We start from the raw sequence: 19,058 nt of genomic DNA, 5'->3' as shown, positions 1-19,058 counted from the left end.
CTTGAACACAGAGGCTGGTCGGGAAGGGGCCCTGGAGTGGTCATGTGAATGGGTGAGTTTCCCGCCCAAAGTCCAGCCCATCCAAGCATGAAATTGCATCTAGGTTCGGCCGGGGAGGAAGTAGTCATTTACTAGCATAGAACTTGAGTATTGCTGAGAAAAGAGACATGCCATCAAAACTTTAGGTCTCGCACTCATCAGGACAGATCACAAGAAGTTGCCAAATTGTTACAGGGGAAGCATGAGAAGAGAGTGCTGATTGGTTGGCAAGTGGACTGTGACAGCCGAGTGCTCTATGCTGCATTCACCATGGCAATGTCTCCACCAACCAGAGTCCACAAAATATATCTCTCAGAGCTAACTCAATCCACCTCAGAATTAGTTTCCAAATTAATTACCAGTTAAAAGAGTCTGATTACTTACTGAAGGACAACCTTTGCATTCTGATTTGACTGCACCAGGGATCAGAGGGATGGACACATACTCAGAATTCACAGAATTAACAATGCTGCTGATTTCTCCTGCTTGGATTTGTTTCGGTCCAGCCTTTGTCAACTGAAACTCCAACTTCTGTCTAAAATGTGAAAGGAGGAGTCTGAATTCAGGCATTCCATTCCGTTCAGTTCTGGCAATGCAGTTTCACATAAAAAAAAGCTCCAATGCATGACAGCACCGTGCTGCAATATTGCAAAATAAATGAATCATAGAATCCCTACAGTACAGAAGGAGGCCATTCGGCCCATCGAGACTGCACTGACCTCATCCCACCCAGGTCCTATTCCTGTAACCCCACACATTTACCCTACTAGTCCCCCTGACACCAAGAGGCAATTTAACATGGCCAGTCCAACTAATCCGCACATCTTTGGACTGTGGGGGGAAACCAGAGCACTTGGGGGAAACCCACACAGACACGGGGGGACCATGCAAACTCCATACAGGCAGTGGACCTCAGATCGGAATTGAACCCGGATCCCTGGCGCTGTGAGGCAGCAGTGCTAACCACTGTGCCACCGTGCTGCCCAGATGCATTAATTTACTACAAGAGGTAGTACTACAATGGTCAATAATGTCTATCTTTCCTACATTCCATTGCTAAGGAACAAAGACTTCCATTTATAGAGCCCCTTTCATGTTCCAAAACCACTTTACTGACGATTAAAACCTTTTTGAGTGCTGTCAACATTGTAATGTCGAAAATGTTGTTGGATATCTCCCAAATTCATGTACTTCAAAAAGCACAATCAAAAACTTAATGTGAAAATCCCCTTGTAAACTTCAGATTGTACTTTCTGAATGACATAAATAAATTCTGGCAGATATCTAACAACCTTTTCTCCATTACAGCACTCCAGAAAGGATGTCATTATCAGTAAAGTGGCTTTGGGACATGAAAGGGGCTATATAAATACAAGTCTTTGTTCCTTTGCATCTATTTTTATCTCAATTCCCCTTGTCTTAGTTGATCAACATTGCAAACTTACATTGATATAATTTTGGCTGCAAGTTCTCGTCGTAGATTGAGTGAGATCAGATGATGTTCCTCGGACAGGACTGAATGAATCAGATTATTTTGCAGCAGATAAAGGCTAGCTGATGTCGATGTTATATTGACTCCTAATACCTAGAAAATGCAATTCAACATTAAAGAGGAAACATCGCTCTCCCTTGAATGTAGCTCTTCAGATTACTGTCAATGGTTTTGATTGCAAATAGCGGACTGATGTTGTTCTTTCAAAGCCAACAGTAATGTTTAACTAGAACTCAAATGCTAACCACAGCCAGACAATCATGTCATTTTCCTAACACACACATCTCGCTGATTCAGATTCCCCCATATTCCTCAGTTACCAATTAGTATAAACCACCAATACTTGTCATTCTTTATCAGAACCACGCTCACCTCAATAACACAGGAGCATCCTGACCAGTAAGCAAAATAAACTTGTAACTGCACCCCCACCCCTTCCCCACCCCCCCCCAACACACACACACAAACCATAAACACTCTCTCACACACACACTCAACACTCACCCACACACATACACACACTCTCTCTCATACACACTTCCCCAACATACTTACACACTCTCTCACACACTTTTACACACACACGCTTTCACATACACACTCTCTCATACATTTTCACATACTCACTCTTTCACACAAATATAAGCGCTCTCTTTCACACACATACACACACACACACTTTCTCTCTCTCTCATTTACACACACAAAACATTCCCCACACCACCTTGCAAATCCTTCCTTTGTGAAACTATATCCAATTCCCTTCGGAAGGTTTTGACTAAATCTGTTTCCAACATTCTTGCGGGACTCGCTCCCACGGGGAGTGGGGGAGAATGCGGGACTCGCTCCCACGGGGAGCGGGGGAGAATGTGGGACTCGCTCCCACGGGGAGTGGGGGAGAATGTGGGACTCGCTCCCACGGGGAGTGGGGAGAATGTGGGACTCGCTCCCACGGGGAGTGGGGAGAATGTGGGACTCGCTCCCACGGGGAGTGGGGAGAATGTGGGACTCGCTCCCACGGGGAGTGGGGGAGAATGCGGGACTCGCTCCCACGGGGAGTGGGGGAGAATGCGGGACTCGCTCCCACGGGGAGTGGGGAGAATGTGGGACTCGGTCCCACGGGGGGAGTGGGGAGAATGTGGGACTCGCTCCCACGGGGAGTGGGGAGAATGCGGGACTCGCTCCCACGGGGAGTGGGGAGAATGTGGGACTCGCTCCCACGGGGAGTGGGGGAGAATGTGGGACTCGCTCCCACGGGGAGTGGGGGAGAATGTGGGACTCGCTCCCAGGGGGAGTGATTGAGGTGAATAGTGTTGATGTATTTCAGGGAAAGGTGGATAAACACATGAAGGAGAGGGAATCGAGGTAGAGTATGTGGAGGCTCCTGTAGAGCTGGCAGTTGGCTAAATGGCCTCTTATTGCACCTTAAATCTGATGTAACTAATATGATTCTTCCCAGCTTTTACACTTAGAGATTTATATGAAGATATGAACTGATTGTTGACCACTGGGGGACGGAGGTGCTGGATGTTCCATCAATACTGACCTTACTGTGACTGGTAAATCCTTTCCGGGTCCCTGTGCAGGTGTCCAGTAATTTCACTTTGGTGACCTGGTTGTCACGGGCCTGGTAATTAACCTTGCATTTACCCGAGACATCGACCTAGTGAGCGTGGGAGAGAAAGATGCTGATGTGAGATAAACTGGAAGAGGAGATATGGGGAGGAGGAAACAAAAGAGGGAAAAGTTGAACAAGAGGCAAAGGAGGAAAAGTTGAAAGATAAACTCTGAATCAGATAATAGAAAACAGAAGATTAGAACCCATCTTCCATATTGGATTGTCAAATCAAGTCAGACACATTCCTAGAGACTTTGTCATGTGACCTCTCACCTCCAATCATCATTCTCCCCCTGTCCACAACACTCTTGCCATTGGTCACCCAACAAGCCCGCCTTGGCAACGCTCCAACTTCCCACGGGCAATCAGAGAGTGAACTGATTTTCCATTGGATGAATCATTATGTCAAATAGCAACTTTCCCCACATCCAACATTTATATAACCAGAAAAACAAAGCGCCCAAAAAAACCTTCCCAAGCTCAATTCTTTTATTCCCTCTATCGATTTCTCTCGTGGTGTCTGGCTCACCGAGCAGCGTGCTGGAGATTATTTATCCTGGAGGGTTGGTAAACCCCTAACCCACTCCTGGGGCGGCATGTCTCCCAGTGCCGGAGGGGGCTTTCCATTATCCGCTGGTGGAATCTTCCTGTGTTTTACACGGCCTGGCTGTCCTTCCGTCAGGGAACCTGTTGTGATTTTGGTGAGGGGTGGTGGTGGGGTGGGGTATTGGCCTTCAGCAGAACTGGAAGATCCCACCAGCAGAAAGGGCTGGAAAATCTCACCCCATTTTGTCCAAGTGCTCAAGGTGATTTTGTTTTTATTGGTCTCTCACCGGGCACCCACGCACTGCTAATCAACGACTCCGCCAAGCCCACTGCGTACAGTGACCAAGCATCGCAGTGTTAGTGTCAGCCTACTAATAAATAAACTGAAATTTAAAACTGTGAGTCCACACCACAATCCTGAAGAATCTCGCCCCATAAAGGCAGGCTCACCTCAGTCTCGCTCGTAGTCCTGATCTGTACCTGGAACAAGCTGGCCAGGCCCCGCTTGATGTTCTGAATTATCATTGGCTCATTGGGAAACGAATACAACGTCTTCACCTGGGGAATGAGGAAGGTCAGAGTGTGAGTGACCAGGCTTGCTGGAAAAAGGGCCCCGAACGCATCGCCAACAACTACAACATCGTTAACTCGGTACAACATCAGCGTAATCAGAATCAAGTTGACACAAAGCCGCATAAGGAGATATTGGAGACCAAAAGCTCGGTCAATGAATTCAGCTTAAAGGAGGAGAGAGAGTTGGGGGGGGTGGTTAACAGAGGGAATTCCAGAGCTTAGAGCCCAGGCAGTTGAAGACACTGCCACCAATATTAAGTACGAAATGTGAGTTGCACAAAAGGCTACAATCCAACAGTAATTAACCAATAATAAGGGTGGCACAGTGGTTAGCACTGCTGCCTCACAGCGCCAGGGACTCGCGTTCAATTCCAGCCTCAGTCACAGTCTGTGTGGATTTGGTTTGATTTATTATTGTCACACGTTAACATGCAGTGAAAAGTCTGAGCGCGCTGGAGGCTCGGGTGCCCGCGGCCGCGCGCGCTCCCGCTCCCCTCCGTCGCTCCCAGGGCCCGGCGGCTTTTCCAGTCAGAGTGGCGGCGGGAGCGGGCGGACCTCCACCGGAATGGCACCGGTACCGGGCAGGGCGGGCGCTCTCTGAGTCGGTGGACACCCCCAGCTGGAAGCGGGCCCTCCGGGCTTTACAACGTGAGTGAGCTCCCAGACTCTGGGTAATGCCAACTGCTTACTGAATGTCTGAGTGCAACAGTGTCTGTGTGACTAAACCATCCCTTAAACTACCGGCTAAACCATCCGCTAACCTACCGACTAAACTATCTGCTAAACCATCAGCTAAACTACCGGCTCGGCTAAACCGTCTGCTAAACCACCAGCTAAATCATCTGTTAAACTACCCACTAAAGCATCCACTAAACTACCAACTAAACTATCTGCTAAACCATTCACTAACCCATCCGCCAAACTACTGACTAAACCAGCCGCTAAACCATTTGCTAAACCACTGACTAAACCAGCCGCTAAACCATTTGCTAAACCACCGACTAAACCACATACTAAACCATCCACTAATTACAGACAAAACCATCCACCAAACTATCCGCTAAACTACTGATTATACTATCCGTTAAACCATTCACTAAACCATCCGCTAAAATACCAACTAAATCATCCGCTAAACCATCCACCAAGTCATCCGCTAAACTACTGACTATACTATCAGCCATGATCTTATTGAATGGCGGGGCAGGCTCGAAGGGCTAGACGGCCTACTCCTGCTCCTATTTCTTATGTTCTTATTGTTTCTTGCGCGCTTTACTGACAAAGCATACTGTTCATAAAGAAGGAAACAAGAGAGTGCAGAATGTAGCCATAGTTAGGGTGCAGAGAAAGATCAACTAAGTTCTTTGTCTGTTATTTCCTCCGGGTATGGATTAGGATGATTGGCTGTGCTAAATTGACCCTTATTGTCAGGGGATGAACAGGGTAAATGTGTGAGATTGTGGGGTATAGGGCCTGGCTGGGATTGTGATCGGTACAGACTCGATGATGGTTGAATGACCTCCTTCTGCACTGTAGGGATTCTATGATAATCTGTCATTATTCTGAATGATGTACTTTCTGGTTAAGTGAGCTATCACGGAAGATTATCACAGAATTTATGGTGCTGGCATGGACTTTGTTTGCACTGGCAGAGGGGTTGGTAATCAGAGGACAAAGATTTAAGGTAATTAGCAAAAATGCCAAAGGAGAGAACTGCTTTTACTAGCAAGGTTTGAGGATCTGGAATGTGCTTCCCAATAGGGCAGTGGAAGCAGATTCAGTTTAACCCTCAAAGGGGAAATCAGATGAATACTTGGAAAAGAGAATATTTGCAGGACCATGAGGCAAAAATGGGACTAAATGAGTAGCTCTTTCAAAGGGCCAACACAGGTTTGACAGTCTGCATGGCCTCCATCTGTATTCTATAATACTTGGATGAGTTACAGGAAAACTTTGGAATAATATTCTAACCATGAGTCACTGTCTTCGCGTAAGAAGCAGACACAGAAGGGGAGGAAACCCTCCCTGAAAGGTTTAGGAAAATAGTTTTGTATCTTTCAACATAAACTAAGCTGAGAAACAAAGCAGCCATGATCTAATTAAACCGCAGCGAGGTTCAAAGGAGTAGAATACGGCTATCTCCTGTTCCAATGTTTCCAACCAAGGGTCAGGTTTTGGTCCTACGGTAGAGTAGAGATTACACAAGGCCCTTCAGAACATGCTGGCAGCCAGGGTGCATGAGGTCAAGGAGAGGGCATCTAATTTGGAACAAAGGAACACAGGAATTAGGAGCAGGAGTTGGCAAATCCAGCCCTTCGAGCCTGCTCCGCCATTCCATCAGATCATGGCTGATCTCTCCCGGGTCTCAAATCCACCTCCCCACTTGTTCCCCATATCCCTTTAACCTCTTTTTTTATTAGAAATATCTCTATCTCCTCCTTGAAACCATTTAACCCATTTGTGTGACTTTGATAGCCGCCCTCAGCACAGGGGTGCAATATTCGGGGTCTATGAGCCTGTATGGCTGGGAAACCAGGTGCTACAGTGGGGCATTGGGTGCGGACGTGGAGTGGGTTTTGATTATCATGCCGTGTTTTGGATGACTCAGTAAGGCAAGGCCCCATCTGCTCTCTCAAGTGGACAGTATTGTTTTGAAGAAAAGGGGAATTCTCATGGTGTCCTCACCAACACTCATCTCTGAAACAACATTACACAAAACAGGCTATCTTGCCATTATCATGTTGTGGTTTGTGGGATCTTGCTGTGCATGAACTGGCTGCTGCATTTCCTGCATTACAGCAATGACTACACTCCAAAGGGCACTTTGTTAGCAGTGAAGAACTTTGGGATATTTGGTAGTCATGGTGGGGCATCCCAGAGTCACTGTATCACTGAAGGAGGCCATTCGCAAGGCCATACTAGTCTTTCTTCCTTCTTTCATTTTGCCTCTTCCTTCTGCTCCCCTTAGGTCCATTTGGCCTCCCACCATGGAAACCGATGATGGGTTACATTCCAGCGTTCCAGCTAGCATCCTGAGCCAGATATCCCATGGTGGGATGGCTCCTTCCTTCCAGAAGCCAGACCACCCTGGCACACAAGGAGGGGGGATCTCAGTCTCTGCGCTTAGACTGGCTTCAAACAGAGAAAGAAAATTGGGACCCCACCGCCCCCCCCCACATCCCACCCCAGAAAACACAAGTGAAAGCTGGAATCTGAGAATAACCAGGGGACAGATTTTCAGAAGAGTCCACCTCTGCCCCCCCCACCCCTCCCCACTCCCACCCCCACCCCCACAACTCCCACCACTGGGGCTAAGGGTGGCACAATGGCACAGCAGTGAGAACTGCAGTCTCACAGTGCCAAGAACTGGGTTCGATTCCTGGCTTGGGTCACTGTCTGTGTGGAGTCTGCACATTCTCCCCGTGTCTGCGTGGGTTTCCTCCCACAGTCCGAAAAACGTGCTGGTTAGGGTGCATCGACCATGCTAAATTCTCCCTCAGTGTACCCGAACAGGCACTGGACTGTGGTGACGAGGGGATTTTCACAGTAACTTCATTGCAGTGTTAATGTAAGCCTACTTGCGACACTAATAAATAAACGTGAAGTCAGGAATTCTCCCGAAAGCCCACCGGAAAAGGAAGGGAGGACAAATCATCACACACAGCTGCACTTTACTCTGGATGTGACAACTGGAGAGTGTAAAGTTGCTGATAAATCCATTCTTTTTTTTGAATTAAGATTACTAAACAGCCCGACTTTTGAACTGCCAGGCTGGTCTCTCCTACTCACAGCCTCTGGGATCCTCGACTCTGAACCTTAAGCAATACTCGGGCTCAACCTTATTACCATTAGTGTGCAATTCACATTTTATCATCTAATAATCATTACAACACTTTGCAGAGTTAAAGAGCACCCTCCAGCACAGAACGCTGTGAGTTAGCATTCCTACAAAAGCAGCAAAACGTCTTGTAAAACTGTCATTAACAAACCAGAGTTGCAGTTACTAGGGGCGACACGGTGGCACAGTGGTGAGCACTGCTGCCTCACAGCGTCAGGGACCAGGGTTCAATTCCTGGCTCGGGTCACTGTCTGTGTGGAGTTTGCCCCTGTCTGCATATGCGTTTCTTCCAGGATTCTCCAAAGATGTGTGGGTTAGGTGGATTGGCCATGCTAAATATACCCCAGTGTCAGAGGGACTAGCTAGGGTAAATGCATGAGGTTATGAGGATAGGGCCTGGGTGGGACTGTGATCAGTACAGACTCAATGGGCCGAACGGCCTCCTTCTGCACTCTAGGGATTCAGTGGTTCCACCCACATCCACTGTGGGAATTGATGGAGAGATCAGAGTGAAGGCATCCCAGAAATACTTCTCTGACCGTCAAGTGCTTTGGGATGTCCTGTCATGGTGAAAGGGACTATATCAATGTAAAATCCCTTTACAGAATTCCCAGCACAGGAATAGAGGCAGGAGAGAGAGCCTGGTTTCTGATTTATTCCTCTGCTTAATGAGGCTGGCTGTGGCTCAGTAAGCAGCATTCTCCCCTCACAATCAGCAGGTTGTCAGTTCAAGTCTGACTTTCTCATTTAATAATATCCCGATTATCCAAAGGATATTATTAAACTAGAAAGAGCGCAGAGAAGATTCACTAGGATGATACCGGAACTTGATAGTTTGAGTTATGAGAGGCTGGATGGACTGGGACTTTTTTCTCTGGAGTGTAGGAGGCTTAGGGGTGATCTTATAGAGGTCTATAAAATAATGAGGGGCACAGATCAGCTAGATAGTCAATATCTTTTCCCAATGGTAGGGGAGTCTAAAACTAGAGGGCAAAGTATTCAGAGGGGCAATTTTTTCACACAGAGGGTGGTGAGTGTCTGGAACTAACTGCCAGAGGCAGTAGTAGAGGCGGGAACAATTTCCAGTTTTGCTAAAGGAAATTTTGCCTGGTTCTCCAAATTTTCTGTTGCCACCTGCAGCAGCTATTACAGCGCAACCCCCCGCCCCCCTCCACACACACACACACACACACACACACACACACACACACACACACACACACACACACACACACACACACGGTTGTCAAAAACGTGACAGCCAGTTTATACAAGCTCCCACAAACAACGATGAGATAACTGGCCAGACAATGTTTACAAGGGGATAAACATCTGTCCCAGACACTGAAAAACCTCACCACTTCTATATCCACCTTAGATGTCAGGCATGGTCTTGATTTACTATCTGAAAACCAGCCTCATGACAGTGTGGTGCTCCCTCAGTACAGCACTATGAGTGTCAGCTCATATTTTATGCTGAAATCATACAGTCCTAGAGGTTTACAGCATGGAAACAAACCCTTCAGCCCAACTTGTCCATGCTGCCCTTTTTTTTAAACCCCTAAGCTAGTCCCAATTGCCCACGTTTGCCCCATACCCCTCTATACCCATCCTTTCCATGTAACTGTCTTAAGTGCTTTCTAAAAAAAAATTGTACCCGCCTCTACTACTGCCTCTGGCAGCTTGTTCCAGACACTCACCACCCTGTGTGTGAAAAAAGTGCCCCTCCGAATACTTTTGCATCTTTTCCCTCTCACCTTAAACCTATGCCCTCTAGTTTTAGACTCCCCTACCATTGGGAAAAGATATTATCCAGCTGATCTACGCCCCTCTATTTTTATAGACCTCTATAAGATCACCCCTAAGCCTCCTATGCTCCAGAGAACATAAGAACATAAGAAATAGGAGCAGGAGTAGGCCATCTAGCCCTTCGAGCCTGCCCCGCCATTCAATAAGATCATGGCTGATCTGTTGTGGCTCAGTTCCACTTTCCCGCCCTCTCCCCATAACCCTTAATCCCCTCTCTTATCAAGAACCCATCAACCCGCTTCTTAAAAATATTTAGCGAGGCAGCCTCCACCACTTCAACGGGCAGAGAATTCCAGAGATTCACCACCCTTTGAGTGAAGAAGTTCCTCCTCAACTCCATTCTAAACCGCCTCCCCTTTATCTTGAGGCTGTGCCCCCTAGTCCTACTGTCTTTTTTGAGCGGGAAGAGTCTCTCCACCTCTATCCTATCCATCCCATTCATCATCTTATACGTCTCAAAATGTCCCAGTCTACCCAACCTTTCCTTATAACTCAAATCATCAAGTTCTCATAGCATCCTAGTAAATCTTTGCTGCACTCATTCTAGTTTAATAATATTCTTTCTATAATAGGGTGACCAGAACATGTACACGTATTCCAAGTGTCATGAGGCTGGTTTTCAGATAGTAAATCAAGACCATGCCTGACATCTAAGGTGGATATGAAAGTGGTGAGGTTTTTCTTGTATAACTTCAACAAGACATCCCAACTCCTGTATTCAATGTTCTGATCAATGAAACTAAGTATGCTGAATGCTTCTTCATCACTCTGACAATCTGTGCCTCCACTTTCAAGGAGCTATGAACCTGTACCCCTAGGTCTCATTGTTCTGTAACTCTCCCCAATGCCCTACCATTAACTGAGTAAGTCCTGCCCTGGTTCGATCTACCAAAATGCATCACCTCGCATTTATCTAAATTAAACTCCATCTGCCATTTGTCAGCCCATTGGCCCAATTGATCAAGATCCTGTTGCAATTGGAGATAATTTTCTTCACTGTCCACTATGCCACCAATCTTGGTGTCATCTGCAACTTACTAACCATGCCTCCTATATTTTCATCCAAATCATTAATATAAATGACAAATAACAGTGGACCCAGCACTGATCACTGAGGCACACTGCTGGTCACAGGCCTCCAGTTTGAAAAACAACCCTTTATGACCACTCTCTGGCTTCTGTCATCAAGCCAATTTTGTATCCATTTAGCTACCACACCCTGGATCCCATGAGATTTAACCTTATGCACCAATCTACCATGTGGTAACTTGTCAAAGGCCTTGCTAAAGTCCATGTTGACAACATCAACTGCACTGCCCTCATCTACCTTCCTGGTTCCCCCTTCAAAAAACTCAAATTTGTGAGACATGACTTTCCACTCAAAGCCATGCTGACTGTCCCTAATCAGTCCTTGCATTTTTAAATGCCTGTAGCTTCTGTCTCACAAAATACCTTCCAACAATTTACCCACCACAGGTGTGAGGCTCGCTGGCCTGTAGTTCCCAGGCTTTTCCCTGCAGCCCTTTTTAAACAATGGCACAACATTTGCCACTCTCCAATCTTCAGGCATCTCATCTTGACTATCAATGATTCAAATATCTCTGCTAGGGGACCCGCAAGTTCCTCCCTAGCCTCCCACAATATCCTGGGATACACTTCATCAGGTTCCAGGGATTTATCTATCTTGATGCGCTTTAAAACTTCCAGCACCTCTTTCTCTGTAAGATGTACACTCCTCCAGACATCACTATTTATTTCCCCAAATTCCCTAACATCCACACTTTTCTCAACAATAAATGCTGATGAGAAATATTCATCTAGGATCTCATCCATCTCTTGTGGATCCGCGCATAGATGTCCTTGTTGATCCTTAAGAGGCCCTACTCTCTCCCTTGCCACTCTTTTGCCCTTTATGTATTTGTAGAAGCTCTTTGGATTCTCCTTTGCCTTATCTGCCAAAACAATCTCGTGTCCCCTTTTTGCCCTCCTGATTTCTCTCTTAACTCTATTCCTACACTCCCTAAACTCTTCGAGGGATTCACTTGATCCCAGCTGCCTATACATGTCATGTGCCTCCTCCTCCTTCTTGACCAAGGCTTCAACATCCTGAGTCATCCTGAGTTCCCGCCAGTCTTTCCCTTCACTCTGAGAGGAATGTGCTTACCCTGAACCCTGGTTAACACACTTTTGAAAGCCTTCCACTTACCAGACGTCCCTTTGCCTTCCCACAGACTCTCCCCAATTAACTTTTGAAAGTTCCTGCCTGATACCATCAAAATTGGCCTTGCCCCAATTTAGAATTTTAACTTTTTGGCCAGGCTTATCATTCTCCATAACTATCTTAAAATGAATAGAATTATGGTCACTGGTCCCAAAGTGATCCCTCACTAACACTTCGGTCACCTGATCTTCCTTATTTCCCAAGAGGAGATCACGTTTTGCTCCCTCTCTACTCAGACCATCCACATACTGAATGAGAAATTCCTCCTGAATAAACTCAACAAATTTCTCTCCATCCAACCCTCTAATACTATGGCTGTCCCAGTCAATGTTGGGAAAGTTAAAATCACCAACTATTGCCACCCTATTTTTCCTGAAACTATCTATAATCCCCTTACATATTTGCTCCTCAATTTCCCGCTGACTATTTGGGGGCCTATAGTATAATCCTATCAAAGCGATTTCCCCCTTCTTATTTCTCAGTTCAACCCACACAGATACAGTGGGCGAACCCTCGGATATATCCTCTCTCAGTGCTGCTGTGATGTTTTCCCTCATCAAAAATACAATTCCCCCTCCTCTCTTACCTCCTGTTTTATCTTTCCTATAGCAGCTGTACCCTGGAATGTTGAGCTGCCAGTCCTGTCCCTCCCTTAGCCATGTTTCAGTAATTGCTATAATATCCTAGTTCAGGTACCCATCCATGCCCTGAGTTCACCTGCCTTGTAAAAAGTCTGACAACACCAGGTTTAAGTCCAACCGATTTATTTGATAGTAAACTCACTAGCTTTCAAGGTTTCCCTCTTCGTCAGGTGAATGGAGAGTTCTGGCCTCAGACAGAGCATATAAAGCACAAACAGTTTACAGATTACTGATTAGAATGCGAATCTTTACACCTAACCTGCTGTTCAAGTCCTAAAGTGGCCGACAATGTGAGTGGAAGGAGCACTGATCACAGGTTACAGAGATGTGTATTGTCTCCAGACAGTACAGTGAGTGAGGTTTTGCAAATCCAGGCAAGTCACGGGGGTTACAGATAGTGCGACATGAACCCAAGATCCTTGTTGAGACTTCTTCACTGCACAGAATCTTCAACTGATGCTATACACTAGATACATCGATGACATTTTCTTCCTTTGGCCTCATGGTGAACAATCACTGAAACAACTATATGATGATATCAACAAATTCCACCCCACCATCAGACTCACCATGGACTATTCCCCAGAATCAGTTGCATTCTTGGACACACGCATCTCCATTAAGGACGGTCACCTCAGCACCTCACTGTACCGCAAGCCCACCGACAATCTCACAATGCTCCATTTCTCCAGTTTCCACCCTAAACATGTTAAAGAAGCCATTCCCTATGGACAAGCCCTCCGTATACACAGGATTTGCTCAGATGAGGAGGATCGTGACAGACACCTCCAGACCCTGAAAGATGGCCTCATAAGAACAGGATATGGTGCTCGACTCATAGATCGACAGTTCCGATGCGCCACAGCAAAAAACCGCACCGATCTCCTCAGAAGGCAAACACGGGACACAGTGGACAGAGTACCCTTCGTCGTCCAGTACTTCCCCGGAGCGGAGAAGCTACGACATCTTCTCCGGAGTCTTCAACATATCATTGATGAAGACGAACATCTCGCCAGGGCCATCCCCACACCCCCACTTCTTGCCTTCAGACAACCACAAAACCTCAAACAGACCATTGTTCGCAGCAAACTACCCAGTCTTCAGGAGGACAGTGACCACAATACCACACAACCTTGCCACAGCAACCTCTGCAAGACATGCCAGATCATCGACATGGATACCATTGTCACACGTGAGAATACCATCCACCAGGTACACGGTAAATACTCTTGCAACTCGGCCAACATTGTCTACCTGATCCGTTGCAAGAAAGGATGTCCCGAAGCATGGTACATTGGGGAGACCATGCAGACGCCACGACAACGGATGAATGAACATCGCTTGACAATCACCAGGCAAGACTGTTCCCTTCCTGTTGGCGAACACTTCAGTGGTCACGGGCATTCAACCTCTGACCTTCGGGTAAGCGTTCTCCAAGGCGGCCTTCACGACACACGACAGCGCAGAGTCGCTGAGCAGAGACTGATAGCCAAGTTCCGCACACATGAGGACGGTCTCAACAGGGATCTTGGGTTCATGTCGCACTATCTGTAACCCCCGTGACTTGCCTGGGTTTGCAAAACCTCACTTACTGTCTGGAGACAATACACATCTCTTTAACCTGTGATCAGTGCTCCTTCCACTCACACTGTCGGCCACTTTAGGACTTGAGTAGCAGGTTAGGTGTAAAGATTCACATTCTAATCAGTAATCTGTAAACCGTCTGTGCTTTATATGTTCTGTCTGAGGCCAGAACTCTCCACTCACATGAAGAAGATGGAAACCTCGAAAGCTAGTGAGTTTACTATCAAATAAATTGTTTGGACTTAAACCTGGTGTTGTCAGACTTCTTACTGTGTTTACCCCAGTCCAATGCCAGCATCTCCACTTCATCTGTCTTGCCCGTCAGGCCTCTTGCATTGAAATAAATGCAGTTTAATCTGGACTTCCCTTGCTCTGTATCTTGTTCTTGCCCAATCTGTCTGGTACTAGGATTACTGACACTGCCTTTACTAAATCAATGTGCTCTCTTTAAATTCTGTGCTGTCCTCAACCTTCTCTTCTGTCTCCCTACTGCTTTGGGTCCCACCCGCCCTGCCAAACTAGTTTAAATACTCCTGATTGGTTCTAGCAAATCTCTCCACCAGAATGTTTAGTCCCCTCCAGTTCAGGTGTCACCCGTCCTTCTTAAACAGCTCACTCCTTCCCCAGAAGGGATCCCAATGATCCAAAAGTCTAAATCCCTGCCCCCTGCACCAGCTCTCAAGCTGGGCATTCATCTGCCTAATCTTCCTACTCCTACTTTCACCAGCACGTGGCACCGGTAGTAGTGTAGAAATGACTACCTTTGCGATCCTGCACTTTGGCCCTGCACCGCAGGGTTTTTGTGATTCTATCACTTGTGATTGTACAACTCATCTTTTCCCAGCCACTGAGGCCAAATCCCAGGCTGAACCTTGAATTCTTGTGTCACTCGCAATATCTGCCAAACTCCTGTGATTGCACTATAGTTACTGAGCTTTATGTGTCACCGTTTCATTGGCCTGTTCTAAACGTAGACATTGCCGCGTCAATTCCTTAATCGGATTAGTGATGTAATGGCCATCAGGAGGTCAAAGTACCACCGGTTACCTAGCAACAATAAATAGGTTCACTGCTGACAGGTCTCCTTCGAAACTGCTGGTGAAGAATAGAATTGACCCATTCACAAGGTCACAAATAGAGATAAGGGGACAGACACCTGAGCCATTGTAGCTCATGCACTCAGGAAAACAACATAGAACAGTACAGCACAGCACAGGCCTTTCGGCACTCAATGTTGTGCCGAGCTATGTCCAAACTCAAGATCAAGCTATCCCACTCCCTATCATTCTGGCATCAAGCTATCCCACTCCCTATCATTCTGGCATCAAGCTATCCCACTCCCTATCATTCTGGCATCAAGCTATCCCACTCCCTATCATTCTGGCATCAAGCTATCCCACTCCCTATCATTCTGGCATCACCAGCTGCAATGTTCACTGTCTGATCCTCGTACAAGTTAGAGGTTTTTGCCTCCTCTCCCTTATCCACTTCATTCCAAGGTATCTGAGCATTTTGTCAGTTAGAAAGACAACAGCAGCAGAGGCCATCAGGGAACATGTATCGCTATCGCTAGGTCAATATCCTGGGACTCCCTCCCTAACAGCACCATGGGTGTACCTACACCACATGGATTGCGATGGTTCAAGAAGGCAGCTCACCTTCTCAAGAGTACGAGGAATGGACAATAAATGCTGCTCCAGGCAACAATGATGAATTGATAAAGAGAAACATCTCCTTACACGAAGGTGGTCTTCCTGACATTTGACATTAAATTCTTCTTTCTCCAATGTTAATCCTGTCTCTTTGCCACAGAATCTTTACCATTCAGGCGATTCAGCCCATCGAGTCAGCACTGACTCACTGAAAGAGTATATTACCCAGGCCCGCAGGGACGTGGTGGGGAACCTGGGCTAGTGAGTGGGCCGCGTGAGTGACCCTCCTTCATCTCATTGGGCCACAAGGTTGAAAATCGGGTTTGTTCACTAACCGTGACCCCATGAATAAGATTAAATACACGCCGAATATTCCGTATCGAATTGTAGAAAATGCTTCATCATTCACATATCAGTGGATCTCTCAGTTTCAAATGGTAAAAAGACGAGAAACATTGACGCTTTGGACACAGAGGGAGCACACGGCTCTCACACTCAATGTTGCGAGCAATCAACACACACCTCATTTTACTTGCTTTAGGCGTGAATCACTTCAGTCAGACCGGCGGGGAAAAAATAATCACATGGAGGGAAATCTTGGGAAGGCAGCAATCCTGCACATGGGCAACAGTCAACACAATGTCTCACGGGGTCACACTCAGAACCCAGATGGGCCGCATGTGCCCCCCCCCCCCCCCCCCCACCCCCCCGGGCCCAGGTTACTCACCATTGTGTAGAATGTCAATTAAGTACCTTTCAAAGTGTAATCAGTGTTGTAGGGAAACACAGTAGGGCATTGGACACACAGCAAATCCCCACAAACAGTAGCGTAAAAGGCCAAATACTCGGTTTTAGCTCAGGTTAAAGCAACACAGCAGTGACAGTACCTTCCCATTCAGCCAGTGGACGAGAATTGGGGTCTTCAAGGCAGCCAAGTTGTTCTTCTCTAGAATTCCTCCGGCCGTGGTGTCTTTGAAGATGTTTTTCTTGTCAGTCCGCTCACTCACATTTTCAAATTTGACATCGGTTACCTGGGAAAGGAGTCCAGACACCAGTTAAACACCAGAATTTGACTTGATTTGATTTATTATTGCTACACGTATTAGTATACAGTGAAAAGTATTGTTTCTTGTGCGCTATAAAGACAAAACATACCGTTCATAGAGAAGGAAACAAGAGGGTGCAGAATGTAGTGTTACAGTCACAGCGAGGGTGTAGAGAAAGATCAACTTAATGCGAGGTAGGTCCATTCAAAAGTCTGACAGCAGCAGGGAAGAAGCTGTTCTTGAGTCGGTCGGTACGGGACCTCAGACTTTTGTGTCTTTTTCCCCAAAGAGAAAACGTGGAAGAGAGAATGTCTGGGGTGCGTGGGGTCCTTAATTATACTGGCTGCTTTGCCGAGGCAGCGGGAAGTGTAGACAGAGTCAATGGATGGGAGGCTGGTTTGCCAGAAAACCAGAAATCCAAAGGTTATAATCTGGGTGATGGTGCCTGCCAGAGCGTTGGAGACAGATTCAATTGAAAAACTTTCAAAATCGGATAAGTATGTGAAAAGGAAAAACATCTACGGGAATATGGTGAGAGATCAATGGAGAGGGGGACTAATTAGCTAGCTCTTTCAAAGAGGTGGCATGGGTACAATGGGCCAAATGGCCTCCTTCATTGCTGTACGATTCCATGATTATATTTTTAAGACTATTAAAGAATTAAAGACCCTAGGGTGAAATTTTATCGCTGCTTCACGATGGGGCAGGAATGTAAACTGTGGTGAGTTATTCAAAGGTCCATTGACTTTTGCAGGACTGCAAAATCCCATCAGTGTAAAATAGAGAAGGAATTTCTCTTTTTGTTGGGTTCAGGGGAAAGGCAGGGTGGGGGGGAGGGTTGGGTGGAGTCACAGAATAGATGCAACACAGAAGGAGGCCATTTGGCCCATCGAGTCTGCACTAGCATTCCAAACGAGCTTCATGAGTTAGTGTCGTTCCCCTGCCTTTTCCGCTGCACTTTGATTCTATTCGAATAATCATCTAATGCCCTCTTGAATGCCTCAGTTGAACCTGCCTCCAAAACACTTCCCGGCAGCGCATCCCAGACCCTAACCACTGCAAAATTAGAGTCTGTGAATAAATACAAGATAGTCACTAACAGATGCAACAATGGATCTACCCAGAGAATGGTGAGAATGTGGAAGTCACTCTCACGGGGAGTGGTAGCATAGAGGGATGCATGAGGAAGAAAGTCTATGTCACTAGGGTTAGCTGGAAAAGATGGACAATTAGAGACCTGCAGAGGAGGAGAACCGTGTCCTGGAGATTGACCACTGCCCAATCCATGGACAGCTGGCAACATAAAGCCTAATGGCAAAGATCCCAAAGTGACAGATCCGGCTGCTATTATTTCCTCTTCAGATGGATTGTTGCTCCTGGGATTCCTCAGCAGCCGTCCCAGGTGTAATGTACCCAAATGAGGAGGGATATTGACAGCTTTTCTAAACTCACTGGGAGTTGAGTTTGGTGGGAGGTTTTACTGTTAAAGGATCTACAGGATACTGGGGAGATCAGGGCTGGGCTGGGGAGGTCCGGGAGGCCAGCGACGGGGGGTGTTGGGGTTGCGGAGCTGGCTAGTAATCTGGAGACCAGCAATGGGGGAGGGGGGGGGCACTGTGCATGAGGTGATCTTGGCGCTGACAGATTGGCGCACGTGTACTGGCCCACTCAGCACTACGCTGCCGACTTCTCCAACCCCGTCCCCTGATTTTCAGAGTGAATCCCACTAGGGCACTCTGTGATGCAGAGGACGTGGGAGATTACTTCGGGAAATCACACTATAAAAAAAACGGCAGGATTTACTCCCATTTTCCCACAAACTGGGGACTTCCAATTTTTTTTGGGAGAATCCTAGCCATATACTCCAATTGAGATAAAGACAGCACGGATCAGTCCGAAAATAAACAGCAACAAATTCTGGTAACGCACAGCGTTCACCAGAGGCTAGGGAAAATGGATTGCCAACTAGAGCTCTCAATTCCAATAGCCCTGCCCAGTC

General features: G+C 46.8%; 1 protein-coding gene across 1 annotated transcript in view; it reads right to left on the bottom strand.

Annotated features, from left to right (window-relative positions):
• mttp (microsomal triglyceride transfer protein) overlaps nucleotides 1-19,058 on the bottom strand; it is a 50,872-nt gene that overhangs the window by 21,130 nt on the left and 10,684 nt on the right. The window contains exons 3-7 of the mRNA XM_080200290.1: nucleotides 16,901-17,044; nucleotides 4,146-4,253; nucleotides 3,078-3,194; nucleotides 1,485-1,624; nucleotides 424-574 (exon numbers count right to left, since the gene is read on the bottom strand). Coding sequence (XP_080056416.1) covers nucleotides 424-574; nucleotides 1,485-1,624; nucleotides 3,078-3,194; nucleotides 4,146-4,253; nucleotides 16,901-17,044 — 660 coding nt within the window. The remainder of the gene's footprint in view (nucleotides 1-423; nucleotides 575-1,484; nucleotides 1,625-3,077; nucleotides 3,195-4,145; nucleotides 4,254-16,900; nucleotides 17,045-19,058) is intronic.

The sequence above is a fragment of the Carcharhinus amblyrhynchos genome, chromosome 1 (assembly GCF_965287045.1).
Source record: "Carcharhinus amblyrhynchos chromosome 1, sCarAmb.v2.hapA, whole genome shotgun sequence".
Taxonomy (NCBI): Eukaryota; Metazoa; Chordata; class Chondrichthyes; order Carcharhiniformes; family Carcharhinidae; genus Carcharhinus; species Carcharhinus amblyrhynchos.
This window is presented reverse-complemented; position numbering and strand designations above follow the sequence as displayed.